The sequence below is a fragment of the Acanthochromis polyacanthus genome, chromosome 14 (assembly GCF_021347895.1).
Source record: "Acanthochromis polyacanthus isolate Apoly-LR-REF ecotype Palm Island chromosome 14, KAUST_Apoly_ChrSc, whole genome shotgun sequence".
NCBI lineage: Eukaryota > Metazoa > Chordata > Actinopteri > Pomacentridae > Acanthochromis > Acanthochromis polyacanthus.
Genome location: NC_067126.1, coordinates 9,612,877 through 9,624,021, shown reverse-complemented (window position 1 = coordinate 9,624,021; position 11,145 = coordinate 9,612,877). Strand labels below are relative to the sequence as shown.

Here is an 11,145-nt window from a genome sequence, read left to right as displayed (position 1 = left end):
CTCTCCGGACTTTATTTTCCCACCGTTTCATTCTTTCACTACTCCTGGGAAATCTAAACATGTGTAATCCCTTCTCCGATCGATTTGTGCACCCAAAGGCACAACAGCCCGTCATTTTTCAGGTATTTATGAAGCCAAAAAAGACCTAGAATTACTCTCTGCGTTGTAAACAACGTTAACAGGCATAACCGGCGTTCATGAATTGGAAACAAAATGGCTCCTATAGATCACGTGACCAACATTTTTTGGACCCGTCATGTCACCACTCTCATTATATAGGCACTCTACTGCAGACCACGTGTAACCACATCAGCCCAGGACCTCCACATCCGGCATGTTCACCTCCAAGATGGTCTGAGACCAGCCACTCAAACAGCTGCTGAAACAATGGGTTTGAATAACCAAAGAATTTCTGCACAAACTGTCAGAAATCGTCTCAGGGAAGCTCATCTGCATGCTTGTCGTCCTCATCAGGGTTTCCACCTGACTCCAGTTCGTCATAGTAACCGACTTGAGTGGGCAAATGCTCACATTCGATGGCGTCTGGCACGTTGGAGAGGTGTTCTCTTCACGGCTGAATCCCGGTTTACACTGTGCAGGGCAGATGGCAGACAGCATGTGTGGCGTCGTGTGGGTGAGCGGTTTTCTGAGGTCAATGTTGCGGATGGAGTGGCCCATGGTGGCGGTGGGATTATGGTATGGGCAGGCGTCTGTTATGGATGAAGAACACAGGTGCATTTTATTGATGGCATTTTGAATGCACAGAGATACCGTGATGAGATCCTGAGGCCCATTGTTGTGCCATACGTCCAAGAACATCACCTCATGTTGCAGCAGGATAATGCACAGCCCCATGTTGCAAGGATCTGTACACAATTCTTGGAAGCTGAAAACGTCCCAGTTCTTGCATGGCCAGCATACTCACCGGACATGTCTCCCACTGAGCATGTTTGGGATGCTCTGGATGGGCGTATACGACAGCGTGTACCAGTTCCTGCCAATATCCAGCAACTTCACACAGCCATTGAAGAGGAGTGGACACCCCCAATAAAACAAAACTGCACCTTTCTGAGTGTCCTTTTATTGTGGGCAGTCTAAGGCACACCTGTGCACTAATCATGGTGTCTAATCAGCATCTTGATATGGCACACCTGTGAGGTGGGATGGATTATCTCAGCAAAGGAGAAGTGCTCACTATCACAGATTTAGACAGATTTGTGAACAATATTTGAGAGAAATGGTGATATTGTGTATGTGGAAAAAGTTTTAGATCTTTGAGTTCATCTCATAAAAAATGGGAGCAAAAACAAAAGTTGCATTTATATTTTTGTTGAGTGTATGTAACTTTTATTTCAAATGTACAGATACCCATTTCAGCTGTAAGTAGAGTTAAAACAAGTTTTTTGAGAGTCACATTTTTTTTTTTTTTTCCTTTTTTCCTTCTTCCTTTTCTTCCCTTTTCTTTCTCTTCCTTTTCCTTTCTCCGTTTATTTGTAATCATTTACAAACATTAAGGCATTTTTTGAGAGTCACATTAGAAACCAGCTCAGACACAATACTGCCGACTTTTATTACCTCCAGGATGATTTTGCTTTCCTCTTTGGTGTCACTACTTCCAAAATAAGTGTAATAGCAGTTCTAATGTGTCTGCTTTAGAATTACTTTTAAGATAATTTCTAGATCATTTCCTGTCACATTTTTACTCACTGTGGACTCATTTTTCAATTCAACATAAAGTCCACATAGACAGTTTATTTTTGGCAGATATTTATGTAACTATCCCAGACTGCACGTTATTAGCTGGACTGCTTTCAGAAAGTTGAAAAGCTGATCTGATAATTGGGGTCATTTTAGTGATCTTGTGAAAAAAATCATTGCTTTAAAACCTGTAGGTATGTTTTAGATTAAGAGGGTTTTAGCTGTCATGAAGCATGAAAGCAAAAATACAAACAAATGATAAGTTATGTCTCAGTTCTTGTCAGAGATTTGGTTAACACACCGTTCTGAACTTTGCAGATCTGCTAATGCTACCTTCTTGTGTACATTAGCTGAGACTATTGGGAATTTTATCCAAAGGTTTTGCTGTAATGAGCCGCTGGATGTCTCTACGTCATAACTATCTGCAGTATTTCCTCAGCAGACCAACAGCTGCTTCTCATCAGAAATCCCCAGACAGCCAGAGGTCCAATAAAACTATCTAAGAGTTAATTTGCCCTCGAAGATCAGTAGCTGGCAGCGCAGCCATGCCGAGACTTTCACACCTCCAGCGCCCAGTTTAACGCGCTCAGCAAATGGATAAGCACAACACGTGTTTGCAGCTGCACGTGTCTGTTGACAGTGGAGGCCTTCGAGAGCCGAGGTGCTAAAAGTGACACCTCGGAGACACCGTGAGAAGACACCGGAGCGCCCATACTCACAGCTGGCACGCCAGAAGCTCCATTCGCAAATAATTCATCTGTGTTGACACACTTCACTGAGCCGGACACCGAATAAAAAGAGTGGAAATCGTGTTTATTCAAAAATAAATTACATGATGTCTACTTACATATTTACATTCATTCACGTTTATTTCTGATGGACTTAAAAATGCAACAAAACACAAAACTATCAACAACAATGGTTAAAATTACTCGTTTTTTGCATCCCACTCGATTGCAACATAGAAATCTAGCAACAACAACAACTAAGAAAGGAATTTCCCAGTGGCAGGAGCCCTAAGTTATGTAGCAGTTGAATTCCTTGAGCTGAATGATGAGTTTCACAAATGCTCCAAGCAGTAAATGTGTGTTTACCTGCCTCAGTGTATTTAGATATGCATTACAGACTGCTGTATATGTGAGAGTGGATGTGCTTATGCTTGGACCTACATGTGACTTTAAGTTTGCATGTATTTATTTATGTGCACGACTTCATTTCCGGCATTCTAGTGATTTTTTCTGCACCACTTTCTGCATACATTTCAGGTTTATTAATGTCAGTGTTCATGTTTTTAGCGGCAGGTGTTGTAAATATCGACTGTAACGTATCTCCTGCAATCTACACCTTCCTACAAGTGCACGTTTCACTTCCCTCGTTGTCATTTAATATGCAAATCCGTCACTCGAAGTCGCAGCCCAGCAGCTCGACCCTCATGGTGATGGAGCCCGACCAGCTTCTGGGGATGATTTTCACAAAGCGAGAGAAAATGGGAGGGTAGATGTAGTTCTTGACGTGGTCGTTGTTGTTTTTGTTTCCTATGAATATCTGCATTTGACGAGAGAAAGAAGAGGTTTAGAGCCAGTTTCGTGACCTCACAGTTTCGGTGTGATTTTCTGCTGCGTCTCACCCTGTGGGGCTGGTCCTCGTCGTCCGTGTAGTCGGTCCAGTGGATGCCGTTGTCGCTGTACTGCAGGATGTAGGAGGTGACGAACATCTCTGAGCCCAGAGACTTGGCACCCTGAGTTATGATGCCAGTGATCTTCTTCACCTGAGGCAGCTCCACCTTCAGCCACTGGCTCATGTCATTATACTGTGGAGCAGAGACACGGTAAGGTACTGATTAGTTCTGTAAGGTTTTTACATCACATATTGAAGGGTTTTGAGGGCTGTAGTTGTAAATTGCTGTTTCTAACCGACATACAATTGTGAATAAATATTAATATGCACTCATAAAGATTAGAAAGTATATCATTATAGTCTTAAGTTAACTGTTAATTTTCTAGGATAGAACCACTGAAACATGCGAAACAATCACGCATTTTGGTTCTTTCACATATTTAATAAAGGTCTTCTGGAAATAGGCAAAAATCTGAAGAGTCAAAAATATACAAACAGCAACTTGAATTATCAGTTTTGGTGATGTAGAAAGCTGTGTCAAATTTTCTTATTGGCATGTCGTCGAAGCTTCTCGTGAGTGATTGCGATTGACTACAGCTGATGACTCCTGAGCCACTTTCAATAGGGTTCATTTAATTCTCTCTTTAGACATAGGAGCTGAGAAAAAGCAAATTGTTGACTTGAACGAGTCAAGAAAGTCACTTGAGGCGATTTCAAAGCAGCTCCAGATCTTAAAATCGCCTGTGTAAGCAACTGTAAGTATAAAATGGTACAGTTGTGTCACTGCCACAATCCAGAAAATACACAAACTATCACCTGCTGCTGAGAGACAATTGGTGAGGATGGTCAAGAGTCAACCAAGAATTGGCATGAAACAGCTTTGTAATGAATAATAGGCTGCTAGAACGCAGCTTTCAGTGTCCACAGTGTTGTACATCAACATGAGCTGAGAGGCTCCATGAAGAAGGAAGTCCTTCCTCCAGAACCAGAAACCTATGCTCCAGCAAAGTTTGCTGTTGATCACATGGCCAAAGAAAAGGCCTTCTGGAGGAAATTTCTGTGGTCAGATGGAACAAAAACTGAGCTGAAATATATTTGGAGGAGGGAAGATGAGGCCTTTAACCCCAAGAACACCAAACCGAGCATAGTGGTGGCAGTATCATGCTCTGTGGAAATGAATAACAAAGAAGGAGGAGGACTGCTTCCACATTGATCAGGAGGTTGATCTTGCATGCAGTTGGGTGTTTCAACAAGAGATGACACCAAAAACACATCGAATTGCTAAAGACATGGTTAAATCAAGTTAGAATTAAGGTTTTAGATTGGACTCCTTAAAGTACTGACTTAAACCCCGTCAAGAACCTGTGGACTGTGATGAAAAAAACGAAAAAAATTTAGTTCAACTGCACCAATTCTGTGAAGAGGAATTAAGATACAACCAGAAGCCTAGATGGCCACCAAAGCATCTAATTAAGGTGGAAGTGGCCAAAGGAAGTTTAACCAAATATTAATATTTCTGTATGTATATTTCTGACCCAGCAGATTTTGTCATATTTCCAGAAGATATTTAATAAATCTATAAAAGAACTAAAATACATGATTGTTCCTTGTGATGAAGACGTAAGTGTTTGAGAGTTACAAGAGTCAGTATAAACTTAAGACTACCATGATAAACATGGTCTACGACTGTAAACGCGCTAGTTTATGACCTGTCATGACAGTATTTAGGCTTTTCTACCTTCGCCCTCCATGCGTTGATGGTTCCCTGTTTGTTGAGTCGTGCCAGAGAAGCTTTCCAGGGTCCAGAGTACCAGCTGGTGGCCGTGGAGCTCGCTGTGATTTTACCGTCTTCTATTAGTTCGCTCTCCATCCCCAGAGGAACTGAGCAGCCTGAGACGTAAGAAATAAATATAATATACATTAAAGAAGTCGCCTAAGGTCAGATTTTTATCAAATTTGATAAATTCATGAAGGACACAATAAGCAGAACGATGGTGCAATAGTTCTGGGTTCAGTTCAATTGTGTTTATCCATCGTCAGTTCATAACATATTTACATAGTTCTAACTTGCTGCTTGACCCTGCTGTGCAGAGTTTGCATGTTCTCTCTGTTCCTGTGTGGGTTTTTCTGGATGAACCTAAAATCTGGCCACCTGAAACCTGTTAGAGGGCTACACATGTAGAGTTGAACCCAAACATCATTTACCAAAACTTGGAACAATGCTTAATTTTATTATAACCAAGCTACATTAGTTACATACAAAAACTTATTATATGAGTCTTCATTCAGTGCTTCTAGATGTCAGTCATGCCTGCATATCATATAATATATATAATATATAAGACAAGTGACCAAAACAACTGAGTATTTGCTGATAGGAATTTGAATATTTTCATTGCAATACCTCTATTTTTTTACTTCCATACTTTCATTTATTTTAGAGATTCATTACTATTACGATCTTTAAAACTGATTACATGACAGTAAATATTTCAGGTTTTTAGCTTTTACAGTTCCTCAGATGCAGTAGTTCAAAAAGCCTCAAATCTGAATATGTCAAAAAAATGAAATGTGTTGTGGGTCGACAGGAACTTTTAACAAGTTTTTATCTTGAAAAGTATTTGATATATCAAGCTAAACTTTCATAGATGCTATTATAAATTTCCAAATTAGAGATGGTTAGGCAGAAGGCAGAGATGGAATTACCCTACAGAGATTTCAAAATTGACATTGAAACTTGAGAATTTCAGGCACAAATTTTGTAGAAAAAAAGCAGTGGGTAAAAGCAGATTTGGAAATTTTAAGAAGCTGAAATACAATGCAGCCCTAAATTGCCCCTTAAACGGACATGGAATTTTATTTGACACCTTGTGCAGTACTGGAGATTTTAACATTTTTCACACTGCCGTTCAAAAGTTTAGGATCACTTAGAAATGTCCTTATTTTTGAAAGAAAAGCAGTTTTTCAATGAAGATGCCATTAAATGAATCAGAAATCCAGTCTAGACATTATTAATGTGGTAAATGACTATTCTAGTTGTAAACGGCTGATTTTTAATGGAATATCTCCATAGGGGTACAGAGGAACATTTCCAGCAACCATCACTCCTGTGTTCTAATGCTACATTGTGTTAGCTAATGGTGTTGAAAGGCTCATTGATGATTAGAAAACCTTTAGAAAACATGAAATTGTCTGGGTGACCCCAAACTTTTGAGCGGTAGTGTATAAATATATGCATATATAAAGACATCCTACCATCCAGCTCACAGCCGTAGAACTCCATGCGGACCGTGGCCATGCTGTACCAGGTGATGGGGTGGAGCCTAATGAACCGCCCAATCACAGGAGGAAAGAAGGTGTTTGTGGTCGTCTGATAGGCTTCAGTGTTACCTTCAAATATCTGGTTAAAGAGACAGGAGTAAAGCAGTGCCACCACACAGTAGCTGCATCACTGAAGGAGACATTTAAACTCACCTTCCTGAAGTCTCTGCTGTCGCCTTTGTAGAAGATCCACTTCCTGCGGTCGTTGCTGTAGGAGATGGAGTACTGTTTCACAAACTGGGACTGAAACATCTGCTTGGCTCCCTGCGTGGCCACCTGGCTGATCACAACGGGTCGCTGGAAGTCCACCTGCACGGGTAAGCAGATTGTATTTACACACAGTCAAACACACTTAATAAGCACACTGCAAGCAAACAAACACACAAAAATGTAACTGCAATGTCTAAGTATTTATTGCTATTTTACAATTTTTTTACAGCTAATCATTCAGAAAATGACCCGAGAAAGGTGTTTATTTACACGTAATCTGCAAATAAAAAGCAGGCCAAAGCTGTAATGATGTCCACTTCCAATCTGTATTTTCACAAGTTGTTGGTCATTGTATAACCATAAAATTACAGTATTTTCAGTGTATTTAAATCAGCAAAAATATCATTGTTCTACACATATTTACTGTTATTTGACAGAAAATTTATGTATATTAAGGTTTGAAAGACAGTAAAGAATGTTTGTCACTGTCTCAGTCTCCAGCCATGAGTTTACAAATTCTAATTTGTTCCTTTACGTCAAAAAACATGCTAATAATAATTCCACATCATTTATTATGTATTTTTCTGGCACCCTTGCTGCCAGAATGTTACCATATTACTATGAGATTTTCCCTGTTTTGTTAAATTACAGATAATAACTCATAAAATGACAGGAAAATAGCAAATAATTCACACGTTAATTGTAAAAAGCAGGAAAAACTGTGAATAACATATAATAATAATATACATACATATATATATATATATATATATATATATATATATATACATATATATATACTGTTATTTTTCTATGTACAGTGAACCCTCGCTATAACGGGGTTCACCTTTCACGGCTTCGCTGTTTCATGGATTTTTTTAGTGCAGTTTTTTTAATGCTTTTTTAAACAGTTCATTGTGTTCTGCATCCTGATTGGCTAAGGGACTGACCAACGTGAACAGTCTCTGCGCCTCGTCTCCTCTGCCATATAGGCCAGCGCTGTCTGCTGTGGAGCGCTGGATCATTTCTCTCCTTGGTCTCCATGTAGTGAGACACCCTGAAAGACGGAGCCGACGGAGCAGCATTATTCTTTACCCCCGCCGTCTCTGGCCACCGCAGCCGCGCTCCCCAGGAGATGAGCGCCTGCGCGAGCCTTCCCCACCCCCGACTGCTCCAATTGATTCAGCCAGCCGCTCTCTGAGGCAAGAGTAACCCCGCGGCGTCCACTTGGCTGCAGCTGCAGCGCTCCCCCAAGTGCAGTATTATAGTAGTATAATATTATAGTAGTATAATAACTGTAAAAAATAAAGCTGACTACTTCACGGATTTCGCCTATCGCGGGTTCTTTTTGGAACGTAACCCCCGCGATAAACGAGGGTTCACTGTATTATTATTATTTATTTGATATATTTTACAGAATTCCAGAGGTTCCTTGCTCCTTAATGCATTTTTTTTCTGGTGCCCTGCTGTGTTATCATCACCGTTTTTCGATGAGATTTTTTTCTTATTTTTTACAGTGTGGACCACACACCTGAATCCAGCTGTTTTCCCGGTCGGTGCTCCAGGCGTTGTATTTACCCCCATTGTCCAGTCTGGCAAGATGTGGCTCCCAGTATCCTGCACAGATGGAAATATTATCATTATACTGGTGAATTTGTTCATTATTGAGCTTTAATTTTACTCATCATTACAGTGGAAGACATATTTAGATCCGTAAGTAAAAGTACCAATGCAAAAGTGCAAAAATTCTCTGTTACGAGAAAAAGTCTTGCTCAAAATTCTACATGAATAAATTTTAAAAAGCATAAGCAAAAATGCAAGTATTCATTTAGTGTAACTGCTGCGTCTGCATCACTGTAAAGTTGCATTAATTTATGCACTACCGAGTAGCTTAAACCTCTTAACTCAAAATCAGAGCCATGTTTTTTTAATCGCCAAAATCACACCAGTTATCAGAAGCTGTAAAAACAGAATTATTAGAAATTTTAACTTTATGATGGTCATGTGTGAAAGGCTATTTCATTTAAAAAACTGATCAAGTAAAAGCTTAAAATTGTGATGAACAAGTATAGAAATAAAATAAAACAAATGTGTAAGTAGTACAATATCTCTAGTATGTAATGGCACTACCTTTTGTAGTATTAATAACAACTGTGTCGGCGTTTAGAAAATGCTGCAAATGTTGATTCCTGTTTTTTTTCAATTTTTGTAAAACAAATAATCAGAAATTTTTTAATCAGAAGTTTTTTTTCAGCTTGTTTAGCATTAGAGGATTTAAAAGTGTTTCATTCTGCACAGAAAATATTTAAACTCTCTGCTTCTAGTCATGCTTGTTCCGCTTCCATAAAAGTGAAGGACTTTTTATTACAGTGAAAATTGAGCCCACATTGTGGAAAATGTGACAGGAGCAAATAAAAAAAAGGCTGGAAACTGTTCGGGTTTCAGAGGGTTAATTTCAAATAATACAGCATAACATTATAATCATAATCATCTCAGCCTGCTAAATCACTTATTATAGCTTTAAAAGAAATGTTGTGGAGTATAAAGTCCAATATTTGCCTCTAGAATATTGTGTAGGAGACAGTGATATGCTTCAGAAAAGCCCTGGTCAGAGCTGCTTCAAAGGCGGTTTGTCTACCTCTAGTGTTGATCGCTGTGATCTGCTTGTCCTTCACGCTGCCTGACTGCAGACCCAGCGGCCGGTAGCAGTCTAGGAGACACAGAAGCAGTGTTGAAACATCAAAATACAACATGCAGGTATAGTCAGAAAACCATACTGTCAAAGAACGATTTATTTAAAATCATTTGCACCATTATCTAGAACCAGGAAGAGGGTCTGCATGCCCTTCTGCTGGCTGAAACCAACTTCTGTCTCCAGCTGCCACAGACCAGGTTTGGACGGATGCATCTCCAGAGTGGCAAAACTCCCTGCAAAGACAGTTTGTTAAAATGATTATTGGGAAAAAAACATCATCACCTTTTCATTGTTTACCTCAAACACAGCCAGTTTTGGAGCTATTCTCTGTTTGATTGTAACTTCTACTCAGAATGTAAAAGCAGCAGAAGACAGATTCTGACCAGGCAGCAGCGGGTAAACAGCATGTCTGTAGCTGGTGGTCTTCTTGTGCAGGAATGTTTGTCCGTGGAAGTAGACACTGTGGAAGTCTTTGGGAGATCCCATGTTGATGAGGTGCCAGCGAACGAGCTGGTCAGTGTACATCCTCAGGCCCTTTAGGCTGTAGATAATCCCATTGATGGCTACAGAAACAACAAAAAACACAATTTCTTATGTCATTTTTGTTAAAACTTCAATGCTCAACCTGCAGCGTCAAGTTTTGAGCAGTATATATTATGTGAGTTTTATGTTTATGTAATATTAAACAGCCTATATTTTGCACATTGACAGATTTGTGATGTTATTTTGGGGGTCTACTACAAAACATTTCAATGCTTTGCACTAAAAAGACCAGGCAGGTTGAAGCCGGTCAAAGTCTTACCGTGGAACTTGAGGTTCTCCCCGAGGTAAGGGGTCAAAACTCTCCTTCTGGTCTTCCGTTGCATCAACTCGCAGTTCTTCTCATAGTACCAGCTCTGCGACTCATCAAAGGTCATAAAAAGCAGGACAAACTCCCTCGAGTCCTTTAACTTCTTGTCCAATGTTCCTTCCCGACACACCAGCAAAGGTCCAATCAAGCCAGAATGGATATCTTTTTCCTAAGAGACAGATCATGTAGGATACAATAATGTGAAATTATTCTCAGTATATTTGAAGAATTATTCTTAATTTAAAGCTTTAATGTGAGGCTTTGTGTGAAAACTATCACAATGTTTCACAGTGTTTACATAAAATCAACTGTTGTGGCTTTAACTTCAGGCAGATTTAAAAACTTAAACATCATGTTGTAATTAGCAATTGTTTTAATCGATATTATGACTGAGTCACAATTTTAATGGAGATTTTTCCATTTGTTTCCACTGAAAAAAAGAAAAACTATAATTTGATGTTGTACCAAATAATCATGTGCCCTTATGTTTGCAAATCTGATTTGTAGGCCTATGCTTCTTTTATAATGGTGTTTGAATATTGCACTATTTTTCGATTAATTGTTCAATCCTGCTTTTATTTGTACTTGAAAATATAAATTCCTAGTATGCTACATGTACATTTAGTTGCTCATTCTCCACATCTCTCTTTTTTTTTAAATTTTTCCGATCAATCCTATGCTGCTGTTGGATGCTGCAGATGCTAACTCAAAGGAAAGACTCCTAAACAGCTGGAAACAACAAACTAAACTTCAG

At 39.4% G+C, this 11,145-nt stretch overlaps 1 protein-coding gene across 1 annotated transcript in view; it reads right to left on the bottom strand.

The window, feature by feature from the left end:
* Positions 1 to 2,490: 2,490 nt before the first annotated feature.
* The window catches only part of f5 (coagulation factor V), a 29,964-nt gene continuing 21,309 nt past the window's right edge, over positions 2,491 to 11,145 (bottom strand). Inside the window, exons 16-25 of the mRNA XM_051959019.1 lie at positions 10,344 to 10,560; positions 9,925 to 10,104; positions 9,658 to 9,774; positions 9,485 to 9,556; positions 8,378 to 8,463; positions 6,790 to 6,945; positions 6,571 to 6,715; positions 5,054 to 5,205; positions 3,326 to 3,508; positions 2,491 to 3,243 (exon numbers count right to left, since the gene is read on the bottom strand). Coding sequence (XP_051814979.1) covers positions 3,097 to 3,243; positions 3,326 to 3,508; positions 5,054 to 5,205; positions 6,571 to 6,715; positions 6,790 to 6,945; positions 8,378 to 8,463; positions 9,485 to 9,556; positions 9,658 to 9,774; positions 9,925 to 10,104; positions 10,344 to 10,560 — 1,455 coding nt within the window. The 3' untranslated portion in view covers positions 2,491 to 3,096. The remainder of the gene's footprint in view (positions 3,244 to 3,325; positions 3,509 to 5,053; positions 5,206 to 6,570; positions 6,716 to 6,789; positions 6,946 to 8,377; positions 8,464 to 9,484; positions 9,557 to 9,657; positions 9,775 to 9,924; positions 10,105 to 10,343; positions 10,561 to 11,145) is intronic.